The following is a 23426-nucleotide window of genomic DNA, read 5'->3' as shown; positions in this document are numbered from 1 at the left end:
TCTTCAAGCACAGTCTTAACTAATTAAAAATTGGATTACAGTTTCTCTTTCAGTCAGTAAGAAGTACACTGATTAAAGGGCACCTTTCCTTTGTTCTTTGGGCTTTCTCAACTGTGCTCACTCTTTAAGACTGTTAGAAAACCAGAGGCAAAGCAGGATTAGACCAGTGGTGAGATTGGGCATCTGGCCCCGTCCCGTCCAGGTCATTGGCACTGGCATTTGCCCACAGGTCCAATCTGTGTATAAAATGCTGTTAGGCCCTGTGGCCCACAGAAGAGCCGGGAGCCCTGCATTACCTGTTTCTTGGCCAGTTCCAGAAAGTGGCAGAGCAGCAGAGTGACCAAGCTTAGGGACTGCTGGATGGAGACACTCTCATTAAGAGACTTGAAGACCTATTTTCTATTCTTCTGTTGTGTCGTCACTATGTGTAAAAGTCAGCCATAGGCCTTTTTATTGGCTTCAGAATACTCAGTCTAGAGGTGTCCTAAAAATTTAGTGTTCAGTTATGAAAACAAAGTTAATGTGAAACCAAGGAGAAATCGTTAAATCACTCATCAATAGCAGTGATAGTAAACAGTACTAGTAACTAACTAGCAGTACTTGGTGTTAGACTGATTTTGCTCTTCAGGGGTCATTTATGGATTCATTTAATGCTAAAACATTTTAAAATACTGGGCACTGTTTTGTAACTAGATCTCAGTGACGCATTTTCCTACCAAAAGCAGTTTCTTCCTGTATAACTCATTTTTGTTGTTTTGCTTTTGGGTTTTATTGGGGTTTTTTGTTACGATTTGGTTTTGGTTTTTTGGAGACTGTTACACTATGCAGTTCAGGCTTGCCTTGAACTTGTAGCAGTCCTGCGTCAGCCTCTTGAGTGCTGGGATTACAGGTTTGCATCACCACATCCAACTACTTGTTGTTTTTCAAAACTTCATAGTTGGAAGTGATTACAGGCTGTTGGACAAAAATATTACAGAGGACCCTAACTTCTGAAATGGTGGCGTACCGCTATAGCACAGAATCCAAACCAAGAAACGGACCCGGGGTGCTGCTATTCATCGGGTGTCATGCGTTACTCAGTGCCTCCCTTTTAACCCGCGTCCTTCACGTGCGTGCAGTGTGATATGCACAATGTCCGTGTCATTCCGTCCCCTGCATGGATCACGCATTCCTCACCACAGCAGCATGCAGAGCCATTCTTACCAGAACGTCCTTCCGTGCCCCCAGCCCCCTGCCTTGCAGTGGTCTCAGCTCCCTCTGTGCGGCTGGCTCCTCCTGATTGTCCACAAGTGGGGTCACGGTGTATGCCTGCTGGGTTGCTGTGCCCCTAGTCCTGTGCCCCTGCTGTCTGCTGACGATGCTGTGTACTTTAGAGCGTGCTCTTGTTTAGTGCTGAGTAGAATTCCCTTGTATGATGGCAGCATTCTGGTGCCTCCCACTCTTGTTCAAGTGGAAGAGAGGTAGACAAAGCCCCCGAGTGCCCAGCCCTTTGTGAGGAAGTAGCCACCGTCTCAGCGTACCCCCATGGGAAGGGCCAGCTTGCAGATGCTGCCCCCACGCCAGCTGGTAGGCACTTCCCCTCATGTGGGCGTTTCCAGCCCAGGGTTCCTCATCCACAAGGCACCCTGCGCTGTGGGAGCCGCTTGTCTCAGGCTGCCGTCCTCTGTCATGGCTGGCTTTATGCCACCTGTCAGGGTCTGTTGTTTTGGAATCAGCCCGTGTAAAGCTTTTGATTTTAGATTTTAGTGCCTTTCAGGTGATGAGTTTTGCTGCTGCGCTTGTAGAAAATTCCTGCTTTATACTCCAGTATCAAGAAACGCTCCTAATTCAAAGATGCAAAGCGATGGGAAGTGTTAGTGCTGAAATCGATGTCTTTCACACTGCCAGCACTGATCTTGTTCCGCTTATTTTAAAATTAAGTATTTCTGACTGTAACCTAAACTTCTCTTAGCTGTTTTTTAAAAGTAATTAATTGATCTAAAATCAGAAATAATTCACCCCATATTTTAAAAATCACATCGAGGAAGGTTTAAAATGCCTGACTCCATTTTCTAAAGTTACCACTTGTAGTAGTTCTGCGTCCTGAGAAATTAGTGTCCCTGGGTCATATGGCAGCACAAATGTAAGTGGTTCTGCCTGAGTGGCACTGCACAGAGACTCACGGTGCTGCTCTTCAACTTGTTGATGAGGTGTGGCATCAGTTTGTAAACGGCAGAGAGCAGCTTTTCCTGGCATAACGGCTGCCCGAGTTCCTGTCTCATGCCCGACTGTGTCCCGGAAACACTGAGTGAGCTTGTTCTGGTCACTTCTCCTCTTCCGGCTCCTGAGCAGTTTCTGACAGCACCCGGTTATCTCAGGCTTCGTAATGACTGCAGTGCCACTTAGTGGATTTATTAACTTGTCCTCTGCTGATAAATGTTTTATTTTGTGTGGTTCTTTTTTCTTTTCCTACAGAAATTACAGGAGAAACACTCTTAAGTCTTAGACCATATTTTTCCAAAGTAGGGAGAGGGAGTGGTAGTTTCCCGATTTAGGAGTTGATGTGTTCTGATATGTACACTGAAAATTGGTACTCAGCCCATCACCAAATACCGTGTTTCCTCTTCTTTTCAGGGAGCTTATCCTTCTCCCCTAGAAATATCCTCAAACCAAGTCCTTGTTTCCTCAGCTGCTTAACGTTCAGCAGTGCTTTCCCCCTCTTGTCTTGGTACTGGGGATGGAACTCAGGACCTCACACTCGCCAGGCGGGCACCTGAGCCGCTGAGCTACACCCGCAGCCCCATTCTTTTCCTTTTATTGACACAGTGTCTCACTACACAGTTTAGGCTGGTTTGAACTCACTTTGTCAGCCAGGCTGGCCGCAAAGTCAGCAATCCTCCTACCTCACCCTCTTCGGTGCTAGGATTACAGCCATGTACCATCACACCTGGCCCAGTGTTACAGTTTTTAAAGTTACTATCATTTCAGAAGTTTCCTAGATACCTTTTGCATATGGCATTTAATAGCATTTTGAAAATGTCCCGAAGAGAAATCCTCATACCTCAGCCTCCCAGTTGCTAGGATTATGGACATGTGCCACCACCCTGTTTTCTTTTTTGACTTGTTTAAAGCTAATAATGCTTACATTTAAGAAAGCTACCCACAAACTGATTCTTTCCTGAGTTAGGAGTCCACCATTCTCTGATCATACATTTGATTCTTAGCACTTCTTACTGGGAAACCCAGAGAGTTTCTGTTGATACTGTGCCGTGTCCCTATATATTTATTGAATAAGGAAACTAGGGAAATCACACTGGCTATTAGAGCAGTGAGTTTAATTATACCTCATCTAAGATTGTGCAGAACTCCTCTGTGCACATGAAGACTGGACAGTAGCTGGCCCCGTGGTGTGGCAGGGAATGAATGTTACCAAACCCCCTTTACTACCTGTTGGGGACCCAGGGACCCCCCCAACCCCCTAAATTCTTGGACCCATTTTGAGAGCCGCTGTCTTGTTTTCTCTAGGGAATCATTGTCTTATGCGTGTCACCTGTGAAATGTCTACAGCCCTCTTCTCTGCACAGAGCACATCTTTGTGGGCTGCTGAGTGGGGGGTTTTCATGCTGTTCCCCTTAGCAGCCTCTGCTCTTTCCCAGGTCAGTCAGTGAGGGTGTAGATGCTGTGGTGGGACAGGACAGGAAGGGAGTGGAACACACGGGAATCCTGGATACCCTTTGTGCCCTGTGTTGGACCTTCTGCTTTTCACTCTGTTCTTCACACTGATTGTCTATCTTTAAATCCCTCTAAAGAGGGGCTGGGGATTTAGCTCAGCGGCATAAGCGCCTGCCTTGAAAGTAGGCAGTCGTGAGTTCCATCCCTGGTACCAATAAAAAGGAAAAAGACAAAAAAAAAAAAAAAAAAAAAAAAAAATCCCTCTAAAGAAGCCACGGTGCATTTCCCAATCTGTTTAGTTTTATTCTGGGTTCTTCTTTCCAGCATGCCTAAGTTCGTGTGTTAGTTGGTTTTCTTAAATTGCTGTTCCATTGGGTTTTGTGATTATTTTTAATTGAATCTCATTAATTAAGGAAAATTACAGTGACGTCTTTCTTGACACAGCACCTCTGTCATCTAGGTTTGGTGACGATGCAGCACATCTTGAGCACATCTTTCTGCGCAAGCTGCCCGAGCTGGGGACAACGTGGGGCCAGTGCTAGATGTGGAGCCTGGCCTTTGGATATGTTAGGCACATGGCGCAGCGCAGCACAAGACACCTGCATGCAGTGTCTGAACAGTACCAGCCAGCTCTTCCTCGTCAGTGAGCGCAGAGAACTCAATAGCTTAACTGGCTTAGTGATTTTTATGTACTTATACATATATTCTTTCAGCTTCTCACACTAGGAAAATCCGATATTTACTTGTGTGTCTGTCTTATTTCACAAATGAGTATGCTCTCAAGGTGCATCCATTTAGCTATGAAAGTTTCCAGCCTGTGGTTCTTTATGGTTGGGTGGTACTCCATTGTATAAAAATACCATTTTATTCACTTCTCATTGATGGGGTTTGGGGTTGTTTTCAGGATCTAGCTATTACTAACTGTGCTGCTGTGAACATGAGTGCACATAGATCTCTGTGCTGTGATGTTTTTAATTCTTTTGGGAAGACACCCAGAGTAGCTAGTTTTTGAGGAATTTCCAAACTGATCTCCATGGTGCCCAGCCTCTTACTTAAAGCAAAATACTAGGTGTATGTGTGTTGGTAATGGCTTTTTAGTGCTTTTCAAAATTAATTTTGCCAGCTATTCCTTGAGCGAGAGCGAGCAGCCCAGTTGGCAGAAAGCAAAACAGATGAGTTGATCAAAGACGCGCCCACCCCTGAGCACGATAAGAGCGGAGAGTGGCAGGAGACCAGCGGGGAGATACAGTGGGTGGCGACGGAGAAGGCCGACGGCAAGGAGGAGAAGCACAAGAAGGAGGACGACGACGAGGAGCTGGACCTCAACAAGGGTGGGTGCATCTCGGGGCTGCGCTGGGTCAGGGCGCGCCGGGTTAGGGTTTCTTCTTGGAGTGTTCAGTCTGGGTCAGGGTAGGCAGAGCTGGCTGCAGCTCAGTCCAGGGAAGCCTGTGCTATGGGACTGGCGGCTGCTCCCAGGGGCGAGCGAGGAAAGAGCTGAGTTAGCCCCTCTGGTCCCGCCTGCCCCGCCTCCTGCTGTAAGGAGTCTTGCTGGACAGCAGGAGCACGGGTTTGCAGCTTTGGTTTTCTGAGGCTTTTCTAACAGATGTGCTCGCAGATGCCAGAAGTCACAGAGGCAGTTTTCGGAGTGAGTTCCCGGAGGCCAGCCTGCAGGGTCCCAGGCAGGAGCTCCTGGGGAGTGCGCTCTGCTCTGGCATTGGCGCTTGTGGTCCCATTCATAGGGAGCCTGTAGGACTGCACTAACTGCTGGTCCCTGCGCTGTGGAGTCTGGGAAGTATGGCCAGCTCCTCCAGCTTCCAGGCTGCTGGCTGCCCAGAGCAGATGCCGTTAGCTGTGGTGTTGGGAGCAATTTCTGTGCCTGAGAAATGCAGCTGCAGTGTTCATGTTCCTTTTTCACAGTGGTATTTGTGGTTGTTTAGCGGTCTTTAAAGATTAAGAATTGAGGTATAATTCATGTAGTATAAAATTTCCTTATTAAAGCCAATAATGCAGAAGCTTTTAGTCACAATTTTATGGTGACAGAATCCTACACTGACCAATGTCACCTAATGCCAGATACCTGTCATCAGCCCTAAGATGCCACTTAGTGCTTAGAAGCCGAGCCTCAAGTTTCCTCCCCTCCTGGGCAGATGGAGTGTGGCCTGGTGCTGGCCTGGCTCGGCTCGGTCCTGCGGTCAGGGTCGTGCTCCTCGTGTGTGTGTGTGTGTGTGTGTGTGTGTGTGTGTGTGTGTGTGTGACAGATGGTTCCCTTGCACCGTGCACCCACATGTCAGGACTCTGTCCCCATGCACCTTTCCTTATATGGCAGAACATTCGCAGTGTTCCCGCCCTCGGGGAGCGAGGTGGCACCGTGTACATGGCCCCCTCTGGAGACACGGATCCCATTTCTCCTGCGTGTATAGAAAGGAGAATGGCCACGGAATGCCCAGCTTTTCAGGGTGGCTGCTCTGTTTCACAGTCCCACTCAGTAACGTAGGCGGGGCCCGCCTTTTCCGAGTCCTCCAGATCGATGTTTTGTAAAATGCTTCCAGTCATCTTGGTGGGAGGGAGTGTAGTGGTTGGCTCGGTTTGGCTTGCACGCCTGGTGAGCAGGGCTGGGCAGGCCCCCGAGCTCCGGTGTGCCACCCGTTGAAGTGATTGTCTCTCTCCCTCTGTCCGCTGACCCCACGCACGTGCAACCTGCCCTGCTGCGCCTGGTTTCTGCTACTGACCATGTGCTCGCCCCCCAGCCCTGCAGCACGCTGGCAAGCACATGGAGGACTGCATCGTGGCCTCCTACACGGCGCTGCTCCTTGGCTGCCTCTGCCAGGAAAGCCCCGTAAGTACGGTCCACAGGCCCTGCGCGCCTCTCCCCTCCCTCACACGACCAGTCCTGTGCCCACGATGTTGTGGCCCTCTTGTATTCCTTCACTGTGGAGGACAAAAACAGTAGGAAAATGTTAACGCTTGGAGTGTCACCTTTTTTATTTTTGGTAAGAGGAATCAGACTCAGAACCTTGCACGTCCAGACGGCACTGAGCTTCGGAGCTATACCCTGGGCCCAGCAGTTTTCTTTAAATTGCCAGGTGCTCTTACTGTCAACACCTTGGACACCCTTACTTACTTTCGGATCCAAGTTTCCCACGTAACTGTGACATGCATGGGTAACCGCTGTGGCCGTGTTACAACTGATGCGCCTCTCGGGGTCAGGCTGCCGGGGTCCAGCAAGCAGAGCTGCTGAGGGCCCTTTCAATATGAGAGCAGGTGTACTGCAGGGTGCAGGGTTCTGTGAAAAGGGAGGCAGGCAGTAGGCGACAGGTAGGGGCTTCCCCAGGTGCGTCCCAAGGCAGTGTCCCAGGGCCCACGGAGGCACTCCCACTTGATGAGGGTCCTTTCAGGCGCTTCGTCTGGACAGCCCAACTCCCTGGGCCGTCTGTGTGCCTGCAAGCAGCGGCTCGGCTCAGTGGGCACGGGGAACAGGGGGTGCCAAGGCCAGCTCCAGGCAGGGCGTGGTCTCGTGGTCCCCACCAGCTGACTGAGCTCTTCGGTGTGCTCTGCAGATCAATGTCACCACGGTGCGGGAGTACCTACCGGAAGGGGACTTCTCCATAATGACAGAGATGCTTAAGAAGTTCCTGAGCTTTATGAATCTTACTGTAAGTAGCTCCTCTTGGCGGGCGGGTGTGCGGAGTGGTCAGTGCTCCCACAGGAGAGCTGCTCCCGTGCTGTTGGGACGGGAGGAGAAGGGGGTCTGGGAGTGCTGAGCTTTCTTCAGGGTCATCAGGATTGAAGGCCAGGTGCCCTGTTGCAAAAGGCATGATCCACCTCCCGAGGGCCGGGGTAGCAGGGTCAGTGTAGCAGCTTCTGTGCAGGCGGCCTGAATGCTCTGATTGAACATTAACCGTGCTTCCTCCCCTCCCCCTCAGTGCGCTGTCGGGACGACGGGCCAGAAGTCTATCTCTAGAGTGATCGAGTATTTGGAACACTGCTAGCTGCTTTACCTTTGCTTCAGGTGCTTGGGGATGCCGGAGCTACCCTTAGGCAGAGAAAAGTCACCAGGGGTCCTTGAAGAGCCACCAGGAGCACTCGCCAGGACCGCACGGCTGCCTGATTTCTTCCCACACTCTGCCTCTGCTCAGTGACAGTTTCCACGTCAGCCTGCAGCTGGCAGAGGCTCGGGCCGGCCGCGCAGTGCCGCGGTCACTTCCTCCACTCCGGCAGGTTCAGGGCGACCGCGTGCTGCGCCGCTACTAGTGCGACTGCTGTGTGGGGCCCAGCCGCTGGCAGTGTGGCCGGGCAGCAGCACCGGCAGGGCCCGGGCTCTGCGCGCCAGGCGGCAGCTTAGTTCCTTCTTCAGGCTCATTGGCTTTTGCTTTTTTGTTGAATGATTCCAATCGTAAATAAAGCTTTTAATAATTTTGTGAATTTTTTTGGTTCTTGTTCCCCGAACTGCTGTCTATATTTAAAATTAGATGGAATCCAAAGACACAAGGGATTGATAGTATATTTTTTTATTCTTGATTAGGTTTGGGGGTTGAACTATTTTTCTCTCTTGAAACCATGACCATATTCAATGCCATACCGCAGCACGTCGTAGCTGTAGGTGCAGGAGACGGGCAGCAGTGGGAGGGATGTCCGGGAAGCCCGTGTGCCCCGTTCATGAAAGGCTTCGCAAACAGAGGAGCCCAGGGTAGTTTCCACGAGCTGCTAGGGAGGCTCTTGGGAAGGCGTGCAGTTTTGAGGGGCGTCTCTAGAGGTATTTTCTGATGTTCAGTTTAGTAACCATAAGGAAGCTAAACACCAATGTGGGACTCACGTTTCCAGGTGACGTGCATGTTCTTCTGCAGTGACAGGATCAATTGCATAAATGCAAAGCCTTAAAATTGCTGACTTAGAGAAGACCTTTTTTTATTCATACAACAGTTGTTTGGAAAACAGTTGTGGAGCACACAGAACACTTCTGGTGAACTTGATTTCACAGCATTGAGAGTTTTCTTGTATTTTTCAGACTGCTGGTTTCCTTTTTCTTTTAACCAATCAGGCTGGAGGATGGGCTTCCCAGAGATCTCTCTCATTCATCCTTCTGATGACCTTTCAGTAGTGACATCATGTTTCTCCATTGGGTTTGTAAAACTTGAAGCCATAAAATATTAGTTTGGTGTGTATTGGGGAAAATAGCTCAAAGTCTAGTCTGTGCCCACTTAGACTTGGTTCTATTTCCTTGTATAGTGACAAACCGGGGCTCTTGTACCAGTGCCGGCTGCAGTTTTTAATGCAGTGGCTGCCTTCTATTGTCTTCCTATTTTTGATAATGCAGATTGTTGGGAACTCTCCAAGGAAGTAGCTGACCCCAGGCTAATCATTTGCTTCCTCCTCTGCCCTCTGAACGCTCCCCGGCACCTTTGGGGACACAGTGCGCAGTGTAGCCGGGAAGACAGAGTGGGTTTGCCCTGAGCAGAAACGCTGACCTAGCTTCTCAGCATACTGGGAGCTGGCGTCTGTAGGCTGGGTGAGTTAGATGTATTTGGCTTAATTATTCTTCAGCACGTTGGTATTTATTAGTCTTTGGATGTAGGGGGCAGAACAGATTTGGTCAGGCTGACTGGTGGCAGGCGGTGAGGAATGTTACAGAACATTTGGGTGCGATCAACCAGGGCGAACTACAGTTTTCTGTTACACTGGTAATCATTTGAAAATTGATTTACCTCAGTGTTTAACAGTTTATTTGTTTTGTTTTAAGTAGTAACTAATTGTCAAACACTGATAGAGATGCAGATTTGGGGGTGTGGCTGGGGGCGAGGGAGAACCCCCCTCACCAATTACAGTGCATCTGTGTGTGTAACCCTCAGAGAACTCTGCATTTTAGGGTACTTGAGGCTGACTTGCAAATTAACCCAAGTTTCTAAGTAAGCTTTTTCCATTGTAAATATTTCTGTAAATACCACCAGTTGGAAATTAGAACAGTAGAGTACTTTTCTGAATCCAATCCTATTTTTATTTTATACGGTATTTCTCAGCTGTGATCTTTGGAGCAAAAGCCAACGGCAGGAAAAGTTTGTACCAGTTTCATGAAGTATGTCTTTGGGTTTTTGTAAATAATTTTAACTCAAATAAAATTGCTACTTTCAGTACACAAGTTGTCTTTTACGTAAGTCTGTGGGCTTGTTTGGGAGGACGCCTCAGTCCTGTCGGTTGAGTGAGTGTCTTTAAAGCCACACACAGGTACCCAGGTCTGTGCACAGCGTGCTGTGCCCCGCTGAGAGGATGCACTGAAAGCAGCTGCTTCGCTTTCCAGCTGCTGGGGTTCCTTCCCCTGGCTCGGCTCCTGCAGGGGGATGTGGTTTCCCACCTCTCCTTGGTGGGCTGTCAGGGGCACCCAGCACCCTGGAGCCCGGGCGCCCTGCGGACCCAGCAGACTCTCGTCCCTCTCGCCCCTCTTGCCCCTCTCACCCTGCGGGGAAGCCCAGCTGCCCTAAGGAGGGCGATGCCTTGACGGCCTAGGGACAAGCCATGTGTCTCCTGTCCCCGGGGCCAGGGCATTTGGGTAACATTAACACCAGGCATCCAGAAAGGCTGCCTGCGGAGCTGGGCCCCTCCTGTCTCCTGGTGACTGCTGAGCCCGGGGAAACAGCAGGCCGGGGCCCCTCCGCCATCCCGCTGGTGCCGCCCGCTGCCCTGATGTGGAGGGCCCTGCTCTCTTGGCTGCCTGCCCTGCCCGAGCAGGATGTGCGGATAAGCAGCTGCCTGCAGAAGGTCCTGCTCGCTGTGGGGGTGCTCAGGCCTCAGACTGCTGTCCTGGCCTAGGGGACAGAACCTAGTCTGCTACTGAGCAGCTTCTGGTTAGTGGTGAGACCCCAAGGCCCTTGGTGCCCTCCAGGGCAGGGTGATGCACGGGTGGGAAACAGACTCGTCCCCCTGAAAGACGCCTCACTTAAGGGTGAAGTGGCACAGCACTGGGTTGTTGTGAAAGGGCATGCCAGAGGTGGCCACACCGCCCGCTGTAGCCAGAGGAAGTAAGGCAGAGACAGCCCGAGCTCAGGGTGCTCCAAGTGGAGCCCGGAAAATGTCTCTCTAACGGGGGGAGGGGGCACAGGTGGCAAGGGCGAATGTGAAGAAAAACCGCCCTGCAGGGATGACCAGAGACCTCACCGGGTGAGGGGGTGCATGTGCTAAGCACCCCAATTCAGGGCACCAAGCAGTGCTAAATTCACGTTAAACATCCCGCGGGGGCAGAGGGTGAGAAGAGGCCCTGCGGGGGGCGCGCTGACCCATGCACGGGGATCCTGAGCGTGACTGATGACAGGGCTCTGCCTGTTATCAGAAGCCTGAGGGCCTTGGATGGAGCCTGGTGGAGGCAGAGAGGGTATCCGCGGGCTGCGGCTCCCCTGACAGCATCCCATCTTGTTAACTAGTGCCTGGAGAAGCTGGAGTACCATGCTAGGGCAGGAGGCAGCGTGCGCCAGGCGACTTTACTCAAGTCACATGTTGGTTCTTTGCATGAAGGAAACCAAATTGCTAACGTCAAAAATGAAGTTTGCAGTACACTGCAGTGAGGCCCTGCAGACAGTGATGTGACTAAATCAGACTAGCTTTCTACAATTTCAGGGAATAAATTCCTTGAAATTACAAGAAATATGAAGCCTATTTCAGGCCTGTATCTGTAAAAAAAAGTCCAAATCAAAGTCCTGTTTCCGGTGCATTATGTAAAACATTCCGGCACAAATAAATACTAATCTTCCAGAAACTAATCTCTCCAGAAGGAGAGAGAGGAGCATTTCCAGTCAACACGAGGCTGTGTATGTCACCACTGCAGAAGGCAAAAGTGTCCCAAGGCGGGCCTCGGACCAGTATTTATAAATACAGATGCAAAGTCAAAATGTTAGGAAATCGGCGTGTAACAAATAACGGTACGTCACGCCATGCTTTATCAGAGGAGAACAAGATTGGCCTAACACGCAAAGACCTGTGTAGTGGTAGCTTTGGTGATGATGCCTGCGTAATCCCAGCACTGGGGAGGCCGAGACAGCAATTCAGGGGTCTGTGGCCAGCTTGGGCTGCATAGGGACATCCTGTTTCAAAAACAGAACAACCAATAGGTCCCACTATTTTAACAAAAGGCGACCCACTCCATGTGTCAACCCTGGAAAGAGACCTGCCCTTAAATATGGTCATTGTATTTTTGGCAGAGGAAACAAAACATAGTTAAACTATTTTCTCTTGAGGCTCTGTAGTTCAGGATGGCCTTGAATTCTGTGTAGTCCAGGCTGACCTAAAACTCAAGGCAATCTTCCTGAGGGATTACTGGCTTGTGCCACCACACCCAGCATGTTAAACTGTATTTGAAACAAATAGTTCTGAAACAAGTGGGTTCCCACATGAAGCCTATGCCTACATTACTCCAAACAGAAAGTAACTCCGGATGCATAATCAGGGTAAACAGAAAAGGTAATACGGAGCTCAGAGAGGAAAATAGGAAGATAACTGCATGAATTGCTATGTGGTGATTGGCCAAGACTTTAGATAGGACACAGAAATGGATAACTTAAAAAAAGCTGAACACGGTGCTCCACACCCTGTAAGTTTGTGTGCCAGGCGAGCCTTGGCCACGAAGTGAGCTCCAGACCAGCTTGAACTACATAGCCAGACACTGTCTCAAAAAAAAAAAAATTGTTTTTTTGTTTTGTGTTGTTTTGTTTCTCAAAACATGGTTAAAGGCCGCCTCTGAGAGGCATTTCTGAACCATCCCGCTGAGAACTGCAACTCAGTGTTTACGACTCAACCTTCCAGTGGGTAGAAATCTTGATCGCTTCACAACCACTAACGAGACTGAGAAGGTGCCCACAGGGTCACCGCGGAGGGGAATCTGCGTGAGGCCACACTACGATGTGTGCAGCAGCGACCAGTTTAAAATTTAGCACAAACTAGCAGCTCTGTGGGATTTTGCAATTCCTAAACCCTCTAGGGAAATCTTTGGCAGCTCTTTGTGAAGTTAAATATCTACCTGTCGTTAAACCCAGGGTCTCCACTTTGTCTAGGACCAAGGAAAACACCCAACAGAAAAACTCGTGAAAATGTCCATAATCATTTTATTAACAGTCCCCTAAACTCGAAACAAAGCAGATGTCTGTTAATGGATATACAAATTGTGGGAAACAAGAACAAAAGCACCCCAGGAATTAATTTATACAAGCTTACGGAACAGGCAAAACTATTGTAAGGATTTGCAACTATTTATTTAGAGGATAATACAAATGCACTTTTTTTTTTTTGTCTTTTTTATCGGTACCGGGGATCAAACTCACGACTGCACACTTGCAAGGCAGGCACTGATGCTGCCGAGCTAAATCCCCAGCCCCCTACAAATTCACTTTTAAAAAAATCTAAATTGTAGACATGTAACACACATCTTGGTAACTCATGAGAAAAGAGGTTTTTGGTGCTGGGGCAGAGTGGCAAAGGCTCCAGTGCTGAGCTCCCTCCCCAAACCCTAGAGTAAACAAACAAACAAAAGCCCCAGAACACAATGATGAGCAGGGAGCAGTGGCTGTATTTGAAAGCAGAAGGCCCAGGGATGTGGCTGGTCAGGAGATGCCTGCCTACCATGCATCAGGCCCTGGGGTGACTCCGTGGAACTCCACACCCCGACAAAAACCAAAGCAAATCAGGATGGGGCGGGGGGAAGCCCACAGGACAAAGGGGTCTCTGCTGTGTAGCTCAGACTGGCCTTGACCTTACTATGTAGACCAGGCCGGCCTCAAACCAACAGCGATCTTCCTGATTCAGGTTCCTGAGGGCTAGGATCACACACATGAGCCACCTGTCTGTCCCCATTTTAAAGGTAAGACTAAGAGCAATTGAATCAGCCATTAATAAGCAGACGATAATAAAACATCTTCAAAATTTGTCCCAAAGTTGACTTTTAAAAGATCTAATTACATTTTAGAGATGATAACCAAGAAAGAAGGAGAACTTACAAAATCCAGTTTAAATGTTAATGTACAAGCATAGCAACATTTGATATTTTTTTACAATCGATATTAAAAGTTATTTACTGAATATATAAAAATTGATAACTTCAAGTGAATTCCTAGAAAAATATACCAAAAGCTCCAAGTAAATTCTTACACAATTTGTCAGAAATAAAAAGTCAGCAACATGACAATGAACAAGGAAAGAATTTAGATATGCTGTCTTGCTAAAACACTTTGAAACTGGAAGAAATTAATTTTTGTGATGCTGAGAATCCAACCAACGACTTTCCAGCTCCTGAAGAAAAGTTTTTTTCTTTCTTTCTTTTTTTTTTTTTTTTGTCTTAAAAATGCACACAAAGCTTAGCCTGGTGACAGAGTTCTATAACCCCAGCACTGGGGCAGGAGGATTGCAAGTTCCCCTTCGGCCTGCAGAAACACCTGTCTGAAAAATAGGAGAATAAAAAACGTAAACCATGGCTTCCCACAAAAGCTCTAGGTTCAGTGTAGCGTGGGCACACACACGCATGGCAAGACACTGAAGACCCAGGTTACCGGGAGGCTGAGGCAGGAGGAATCAAAGGCACCTTGGATAACTCAGGCTGTACCTCAAAATATAAAACCTCAAACCACAGTCATACACTGCATGTGCATGCATGTGAGAACTGCATGTACATGCATGTGAGAACGAAAGGACAGAACATACCAAGGCTGGCAGGGGCGCACAGAGCTGGAACCTCCCTCTCTTTTTGAAAGAATGTGAGACCGCGCTGCCCAGGCGGCCTCTAAATCATGGCTCCTGCAGTCCTGCCTGGGCCTCTGCGCGGCCTGGGCCCCGAGTGAGGCGGGCACACAATGGCACCCGTCCTCAGCGGACGGATGGATGCTGTGAATCTGCACAGTGGTCGGTGTTCTGAGCTCGTGGGGTTTTGCAGTTTTTCAGTTTTTGGCTTTTTGAGACAGGGTCTCACTCTGTAGCATGACACTCCTGCCTCAGCCTCCGAGTGCTGGGGTTACACACGTGTGCGGCCACACCGGGCTCTCTTTTCCAGGAAGACACAGTAGTTGGCTCATCCAAACTCTGCAGGGAGACAAGGGGAAGAGGACAGACACCCTTCTGGCCCGTTTTACAGGCCAGCTTGCGCCTGCCCAGCCTGATGAGGTCACCCCCAAGCCTCCGTGGCTCTCAGCAGGGTGGAAAGCATGAGTCCCTCCCAGCCCAGGCGCGATTCCGGGTTCCAGGCACAGGAACTCTCGGAGGCGTGGCCGGGAGCTGCGGGGGCTCAGCTCCTCTCGTCTCCATCTCTTCCGGGGCCTCTGCCTGTCGCATAGTTGGGGACCTGGCAGCCCCTACCCCCGAGCCTTCCCCTAAACTGCCACAGGCATCCGCCGGGTTCCCTTGCTTCCCCCCTCAGTTGCGCGGCCTACCTTAGCCGGTCCAGACAGAGCCACAGGGTGAGGGACCCGGGGGCAGGGACTCTTCAAACTCAGGGACAACATATGCACTGTACACAGAGCCAATCAGAAAAGTGCTCTTTTGGACCAATCAGTAACGTCCTGTTTTCATCCCTGAATCTGGTTCTGTTCACATGACCAATCAAAAGATGCTCCTTCAATCCTTCATTTGCATGTGGGTGCAGCCAATCGGAAGATGCTCCTTCAGTCCTTCATTTGCATGTGGGTGTAGCCAATCGAAAGATACTCCTTCAGTCCTTCATTTGCATGTGGGTGCAGCCAATCAGAAGATGCTCCTTCAATCCTTCATTTGCATGTGGGTGTAGCTAATCGGAAGATGCTCCTTCAAGCCTTCATTTGCAAGTGGGCGCAGCCAATCAAAAGGTGCTGTGCCTGATCCTTTACAGGGGGCCGGAAGTCAAGCAGGACAGTTGTGACGTCACCTGTGTGACAGGATGCTTGTCCCCAAGCCTTGTTTGGCGAAACCCTGTTCCAAAACAACCGAACAACGCACAAATCCTGAGGTGTGTGACCCCTTAGGCCATGTGTCTGTCTCCTCTGTTTAAACAGCTGGAGTTGGGGGACAGGAACCCTTCCAGGGGCCAAGAGGCGCCTGTCCTTGGTTTGTGTTTTCAGAGCATCTCTGGATGCAGCACAGGCTGCCCTCACACTCGTGGCAATGCTCCTGCCTCAGCATCCTGGGATGATGGGTGTGTGCTGGCAGGTGTGTCAGTCTTTTGATGTGACATCTACAACTCTTAGGGAGGACGGGGAGGACGGGGAGGAATTGGGAAAGCGCTGCCTTTTAGATGACTGCTACACCTTTCATGTTGTTTCTTGGTGTCAGATGATGCCCTTGGGAGAAAAGCACAAAGAGCCAGTTTATTACTGTTTTAATTCTTTTTAGTCCACCTTTGTAGTACTTAAGGATTGCACTGTCCGTGGGGAAAAGAACCAGTTGAAAGCAAAGTCGCCCCGCCCCTCTTCTAAGTGACCTAGAGCAAACTTTGCTCATTAGAATCTCATTTGAATGCTAATCGCGCCCCTGGACATGTCCAGTCCTCCTCTGAGGAACGTGCCCGCCTCTTACATGAATATGCATGAGCCCTCTGGGTTTGCTCTGGAGGGTGCTGCCTGCAGCGGGTATTAACCCTCTTGTCACTGCCAGCTCCTGGTCGTGTGGACCCGCTGTGCCCTCACCGAGGGGCTGACCCACCGCGATTGCTCACGAAGTCACACGTGCGCAGAAGCAGGATTCGAACTCAGATCTGCCCACTGCCCGGGCAGCCGGGTGGCCTCCCTGGGTGACTCCTCTGTGGCCCAGCACCCGTAGAGGCCTTGGCCTCCTGAGTCAGGGGTCAACCCGGACAGACAGAGTGTGCTGAAGAAACTCATATTCGAATACTCAATGTCCACAGAAATCAGTGTACAGTGAATCCCGATGTTTATCTTGACCACCAGCTGGAATAAAGTCCCACCTCTCACAGCAAGGAGAAAACCACTTAAAATTCCAATCCCAGCAGAGCTGCAGTGGAACAGAATGGGGGGCGGAATCCAAGGGTCTGAGGGCTGGACCACTCAAGTGTCAGCTGGTGGCCTCGGTGAGGAAGCGAAGGGATACTTGGGAAACCAAGAAAGCAGGTGTGGTGCACGCACCTGTAATCCCAGGACTTGGAGGCTGAGGCGGGAGGATTGCTGTGAGTTCGAGGCCAGCCAGCGGCCACATAGGGAGTTCAAGGCCAGCGGAACTACATAGCGAGGTCTTGTCTCAAAACAAAACAAGCACAAGAAAATTATTAACGTACAGCAACACAGTTGCACAAGAAAATAAACAGCTCACCGGGTGACATTTACACAGATGAATCGGTGACTATTGAATATTGACCTCATCATGATTTGTGACACAGCTGCCCTGGGCCATGTGTGCACAGAGGGCACAAGGGGGACAAATTCTAGTCTCCTAGCAACACCATCATGGGAAAAAAAGAAACGCTGTAGGCACAGAAGTAACAGGCAGGAGAAGGCTGAAAGTGGGTGCTTCTGGGGCCCTGCGTTTCTAGTATACGACTTGCTATTTTAAAACTTCTGATTTTTTTTATCTTTGGTTTTTTGACACAGGTTTGGCTTTGTAATTCACACTGGCCTTGAACTCACTGTGTAGCCCAGGTTGGCTTACGCTGATGGCAATCCTCCTGCCTCAGCCTCCCAGATGTTGGGATGACCAGTGTGCACCCCCACTCCCAGCTCCACTGCAAAGCTTCTGACTTTTAAAGGCGTGATACGTGCTGTTGTGACGGAGGTGAAACTGAAGTTTTTAGATGCAGTAAAGCAAGCTGCAGCTGGGCCTGGTGTGGGGGCAGAGGCCACACCCGAGTCTGACCTTTAGACCTGGCGGGGGGTCTGAAGTACCCGAGTGTGAACACTTGCTTGATCGGCCATGCGGTGGGTCAAGGAATTTGGGGGCACTGAAGTGAAACAGCGATGCCCTTGCAGGCTGGTGACACTGAGGTCACCTAGCAGCCCATGGAAAGTAAGGTGGCACGGGCCGAGTATCCTGGGGCCCCTCCGTCTCCGGCCTGGTGCTTCAGGTCACCGTCCTCGTCCTCCAGGGTGGAAACTTCAGCCGTTTTCGTAAAAATAGCTCTCGCCTGCCCTGCACATCGCTCCGTGTGTGCCAGGCCCGTGAAACCACATCCTGCGTTTCCCCGGGGACCACTCAACAGCTTCCGAGGATGAGACTGGCAGGCGTGTCACCTACCATGCTCCTCACATGGCCGCCCAGACACGCTGCCTCCATGGTCCATGTTATACCATCCAGAGGAGACCGAGTGACGGTGCTGGCTCCAGACGTGGTGGAGGAGTTTATAAAGTGGGAGCAAGTGCCAGGCACAGTGGCGCACCTGTCATCCCAGCACGCAGGAGGCTGAGGCAGGAGAACTGAGGTGGGGGCCAGCCTGGGCTACAGAGTGAGTTCAGGGAGCGCCTGAACTGTACAGCGAGACTCAGTCCAATAGGAACAACAAAACTACATAGCAAGACGCTGTCTCGAAACTAATCACCATCAACTGAAACACTGTGGGTTAGTCTGCCCATTTCTCCTCCTCCTCTTTCCCCCACTTTTTTAGCACCAGGAATTGAACTCACAACCTCATGCTTGTCAGCCACCTGCTGTGCCACTGAGCTGTATCCCCTCCCTCTCCCCCTCCTTCTCCTCCTTCTCCTTCTTTTTTGACATGACTCACTATGTAGCCCGGGCTGGCCTCCAACTCAGTCCTCCTGCTTCAGCCTCCTGAGTGCTGGTTCACAGGTGCACGCCACCACATCCAGGTTTTTCTAATAATTCCATGGCCCTAAAAATAACACATGAAACAAAATAACACGTGATCAGGCCAAGGATGTAGCTCAGTGGTACAGCACCTGCCTGGCAAGGACAAGGCTCTGAGTTTGAGTCTTGGTACAAAAAAATAAAATAAAATTACACATAGTCTTTTGCTACAGGATTTCTGATACTAGAAGGCTGCTCTATGGAAATAATTGCAGATGTTTTACACTATTCATTTTTAAATAAATTTATGATAGAGTTGATAATATTAAAAAGAAAATTAAACCGGGGATTTAGTTCAGCGGCATAAGCACCTGCCTGGCAAGTGTGAGGTTGTGAGTTCGATTCCCATTACAGAAAAAAATTAAAAATAAAGAACAATTAAGTAATATATGCTGCTCCCAGAGTGGGATATTTTCAGCCATTAATAAGGGATAATTCATAAGAGCACAGGGAATCAATCACACCCTACTGCAAAGCGACAGTACACAATCCTATTATAATACTTTTATTTTTCCTCCTTTTTCATTTTGCTTTTGTAGTTTAGGCTGGCCTTGAACACTCTATGCAGCCTAGGCTGGCCTCAAACTCACGGCAATCCTCCTGCCTCAGCTTCCCAAGTGTTGGGTAACAGGTCTGCCCTGCCACACCCAGCTTAACTTAGTGACTTTGTGAGACCCCATCTCAAGATAAAAATATAAAAAGGGGGCTGGGGATGTAGTTTAGCGCAAAAGCCCCAGCCAGCCTGCTGTGCCCTAATCTCCTGCCTCAGGATTTTAGTCTGAGAAAATGGTAGAGAGGATAGCAAGCGTCATAAGTGGGGAATTTCACAGGTGGGCAGCTGGGTCAGGGGGTGTGAAGATACTGGGGTTAACGGTGTGGGTAATGGAGCCCCATTCGGGCATGGATGATGCCAATCGATAGACTTGCAGCCTGGGTAGAATGTAAAGGGGTGAAAGGCAGACTCCTGCGGCTGCTTGCTGTTTGCTGCCACCTCCTGTCTGCCCTGGTATGGGCTGTTTTTCCTCTGCAAGGTCCCTCACCCAGCCACCCTGCCTTGGAGCAGCCGATTATGGTCTGAAACCTCCACAGACTGTGAGTTAAAATCAACATTTCTTCCTTTAACTTTGTATATCGGGTATTTTGTCTCAGGCAGGCAAGAGAAAAGTGACCCAGATAACCTCTTAAAGGTTATATATCCTCAACACCACACTCAAACCACAGCATATGGCAGTGAACATTTAGGATACTAAACAGGACAGGATCCAAATGAAGCCTTAGTCACGACAGGCGGGACGGGCGGACCACACACAAGGGCACCAGAGAGGTCCACCAGCACGCTTCTCTGCAGCAGCAGTGTGGGGGGAGCAGGACAACGGAGGGATGTCTGGGGGGTCTGTTTGTGTCATTCTAAACCATCAGTTAGGAGTCAGGGTCAACAAGGACAGGTTTAGGGGAGGAGAGACTAAGGCAGAGATCGTCACTAGCAGCACAAAGGAGAAATTCAGAGCAGAAGTAAGGGGAACAGAGAGGGCAGGATTGGGTACTAGGGAAACTCGGAGGGGAAGGTCCCAGAACACACGTGGCTACTGCAAACTGCCCTGATTGTGTCACCACAATGAGGTGAGCCGTAAAACTCATTTAGAAGCAATAAAATTAGAGGTGACTGATGAGCTGAGTGAGGGGTGGTTGAGGGTAGACCTTTCATAAATCCTGGTACTGAGGGGCTGGGCATTTAGCTCAGCGACACAGCCAACTGCCTGGCAAGTGAGAGGTTATGAGGTCCATCTGTAGGACAAAAAAAAAAAAAAAAAGAAAAGAAAAGAAAAGAAAATGCTCTTTGTACTGTATAAGAAGAAGGAATATTTGTTAATCTTAGGTTTTTCAAAGTGGACATATTAAAAAAGTTAGGAACGATGAGCACAGAGAGAAAATGCAATACACGCCCCACAGGAACCACAAAAACTCCTCACGGCCTTAGCAACCAAGAGTCAACAAATCCCGCAGAGCTGATATCGTGAAGCTTACATAATCACCAATAAGAACTAAAAGCAAAAAGTAGCAAAATTTCACATCCATGGGGAAATTAAAAACATTTCTAAATAACACAGAGGCCAAGAAAGAAATTATGATAGATATTAGAAAACACTTAAAACCAAACTAGAGTGAAAACTGCAAATTTAAACTTGAGGCCTGCAGCTAAAGCAGTGGCTTCAAAGAAAAGCAAAGTTGTAAAATATTAACAAGACAAAATATGGCTGGGCAGGGTGGGGGGTACCTGTAATCTTAGCACTAGGAGGCTGAGGCAGGAGGATTGCAAGCTGAGTGTTGTTGGGGGAATTAGTAAGACTCTGTCTCAAAATCTAAAAAATTAAAAAGTGTTGGAGATGTATTCTCTAGGCATAAAGTAGAAAATGGTAAAGAAGGGTAAATACATTCTCTTTTGTCTTAGGAAATTGGGACATACACATATGACATCTGATTTTTTTGTACTTTTATTTTTGAAACAGGGTCTTAATGTGGCCCAGGCTGGGCCCAGACTCACAGCGATCCTCCTGCCTCAGTCTCTCAAGTGTTGGGTTTTTAGGCCTGCACCACCATGCCCAGCTCTTTTTTGAGTTAGGGTTTAACTAGGCAGTTCAGGCTGCCCTGAAATCACTTTGTAGCCTAGGAAGGCCTCGAGTTTGCAGTGATCCTCCTGCCTCAGCCTCCTGAGTGCTGGGCTTACAGGTGTGTGCCGACACATCCAGCCATTTCTTTCCTTCTTTTCTTTTTTTTTTTTTTTTTTTTTTTTTTTTTGAGACAGAGTCTTGCTCTGTGATTCAGGCTGGTCTTGAATTGACTGTGAAGCCAACATGCCTTGAACTTGTGGCAGTCCTCCTGCCTCATCCTCGGAGTGTTGGGATAACAGATGTGTGCCACCACACCCTCCACATGCTGGTATTTTGACTCGCCTTCCCTCCACTTTCTCTTGTCTCCCCCTTCCCAGGGCCTCTTCCCATCCCCACAAACCTACTCCCTGTTTCTACCACCTGCCTTTTATGTTGCCCTTTAAATTATTTATATTTGAGGTTTCTCATAGAAGAGACACCATGTGATCTTACAAGGATAAATTCTTTATTAGAAAGGCCAAGAATAAATAAAACAGCAATGGGGAGAAGCTGGGTAGGAGAAAGCATTTCCGAAACACACAACTAATCATTAGTATAGGGTTTACAACAAAGTCCTAAAAATAATAATAATAAAAAATCTAGCCCTCTAGATTAAAGCATGCACAGGACAGCAGTTCACAAAAGAGCAAATGTGACGGCAGGAGGAAACTCATCCTCACTAAGAGCAGGGACATTTAACTTGATTTGATTTTGGGGGAGTTTGGTTTTTGAGACAATGTCTTACTATGCCGCTCAGTCTGGCCTTGAGCTTGCAGGGATCTTCCTGCCTCTGCCTCCAGAGAGCTGGGTTCACATGCAATGTCGTGATTTGTTTCTATGAAAAAGAGTCAGAACCACAGAAAAAGACGGCCTGGGTTATTTCCACACACGGGGAGAGGGATTTTTTTTTTTTTTACCTTTTTGCTCTCTGCATGTTTAAAAAAATGTAGAGCTCTGGGTGTCCGTCTCAGCCCCCCATGCAGTGAGGAGGGCCGGGGAGAACTGAGAGGAGTGGGGTGAAGTCAGTTTACCCTCGGAGTTCACTGTGAAGCTGCTCCCCGCACCCCAAGTTTGAGGCTAGCCTGGAGGATTTAGCAACACAGCCAGGCTGTGTCTTAAAATCAGAAACACACAAGGCCTCAATAAAGGCCTTGGCTCAGTGTCCAATACCGCCCCCCCCCCTGCAGTGAAGCCTGGGGCTGTGGCACGGTGGCAGGGGCTGTGGGATGGAAACCCCAGAGCGTCTGCTAAGGCTCTGAGGCTGCATCGGGCTCAGGTCCGCGGCCCGATGGCCCCCAAGTCTTCGGCTTTTCCTAGCCGGACCGCGAGGCCTCCGCAATGGCAGGGCAGCTGCCCTTTGTCCTGGTTTTTCACATGCAGCCGCCAAGGCCACGCGGTCCAGTCAGGAAAAGCTGAGGCACCCGGGCTCGGCCTGGCCCAGCGCCCAGGGCCTCGCGAAGGGCAGGGCGGCCCCGTCCTACGTCTCAGCGGTCCCGGGCCGGGTGCAGTCGTACGGCTCCGGTCGCAGATTCCAGGGTAGCAAGTTCAAGGCCTCAGCTGGTCCCTACACCTCAGGAGCAGGCGCGGCCCGGGGTGCGGCCGCCCCTCCCGTCCACGTGCTCGCACGGCCCCTGTGCAACCCCGGGACTCCCAGGCTCTGTGTCGCCCCGCCCCTGCAGCCCTCGCCACCAATCAGATCCCGCCCACACGCACGAGGCCCCGCCCACCATCAGCGCCCCTGGAGCCTCCGAGGCCCCGCCCATAAAGCTTAGAGTCCCCGCCCACCACGCAAGGTGCGCCCCTCCGCCCTGACACAGCCCCGCCCATCAAGCCCGAGGACACGCCCATAGAGGCCCAGACCCCCGCCCCTCTGTCACCGCCCCTCCCATCCTTCCTGTAACCTGTTTTTTTTCTTTTCCTTTTGGTATTGAGGGTCAAACTCATGACCTTGCGCTTGCCAGGCAGGCCCTGTTGCAGCGAGCCACATCCCTGGCCCTGCTTGTTTTCTTTAAAAATTTATTTTGTTCTTTTTGAGATGGTGTCTCGCTCTGCAGCTCAGGCTGGCCTTGAGCTCACTTCGTGGCCCAGGTTGGTCTCCAACTCGCAAGATCCTCCTGCCTCAGTCCCCTGAGTGCTGGAATTACAGGCCTGAGCTACCAGGCCAGGCCCCTTGTCTTTGCAGGGCTTCCGTCTGACACCAGGGCTGTGTGTTTACAGGTCCCCTCTGTTCTTTTAAGGGATGTTGGCCCTCTCCTCTTCCCGTATTAGGCCGAGGGAGTTTAAAAATCTTTAAATCTTGATCCCAGCACTTATTTTTTGTGTGGGGTCTCGCTATCTAGTTCCGACTGTGACTGGCATTGAATTTGAGGGGACCCTCCACCA

The 23426-nt window shown here is 49.8% G+C and overlaps 1 protein-coding gene and 1 long non-coding RNA gene across 4 annotated transcripts in view; one reads left to right on the top strand and one right to left on the bottom strand.

Moving 5' to 3' along the window:
- Positions 1-8073, top strand: part of Wapl (WAPL cohesin release factor) — a 72298-nt gene extending 64225 nt beyond the window's left edge. For all 3 annotated transcript variants that reach the window (XM_013148626.3, XM_003466083.5, XM_063233730.1), the window contains 4 exons: positions 4775-4982; positions 6399-6487; positions 7209-7304; positions 7575-8073. In XM_013148626.3, coding sequence (XP_013004080.2) covers positions 4775-4982; positions 6399-6487; positions 7209-7304; positions 7575-7640 — 459 coding nt within the window. In that variant the 3' untranslated portion in view covers positions 7641-8073. The remainder of the gene's footprint in view (positions 1-4774; positions 4983-6398; positions 6488-7208; positions 7305-7574) is intronic.
- Positions 8074-12711: 4638 nt separating this feature from the next.
- On the bottom strand, positions 12712-15222 carry LOC101788262 (uncharacterized). The gene is made up of 3 exons (XR_216222.4): positions 15045-15222; positions 14323-14697; positions 12712-14061 (listed from the first exon to the last, which is right to left on the bottom strand). It is a non-coding gene; the product is annotated as an uncharacterized LOC101788262 (long non-coding RNA).
- Positions 15223-23426: the final 8204 nt, after the last annotated feature.

This window comes from Cavia porcellus, unplaced genomic scaffold (assembly GCF_034190915.1).
Source record: "Cavia porcellus strain 051 isolate PalLab524CR breed Dunkin Hartley unplaced genomic scaffold, mCavPor4.1 scaffold_23, whole genome shotgun sequence".
NCBI lineage: Eukaryota > Metazoa > Chordata > Mammalia > Rodentia > Caviidae > Cavia > Cavia porcellus.
This window is presented reverse-complemented; position numbering and strand designations above follow the sequence as displayed.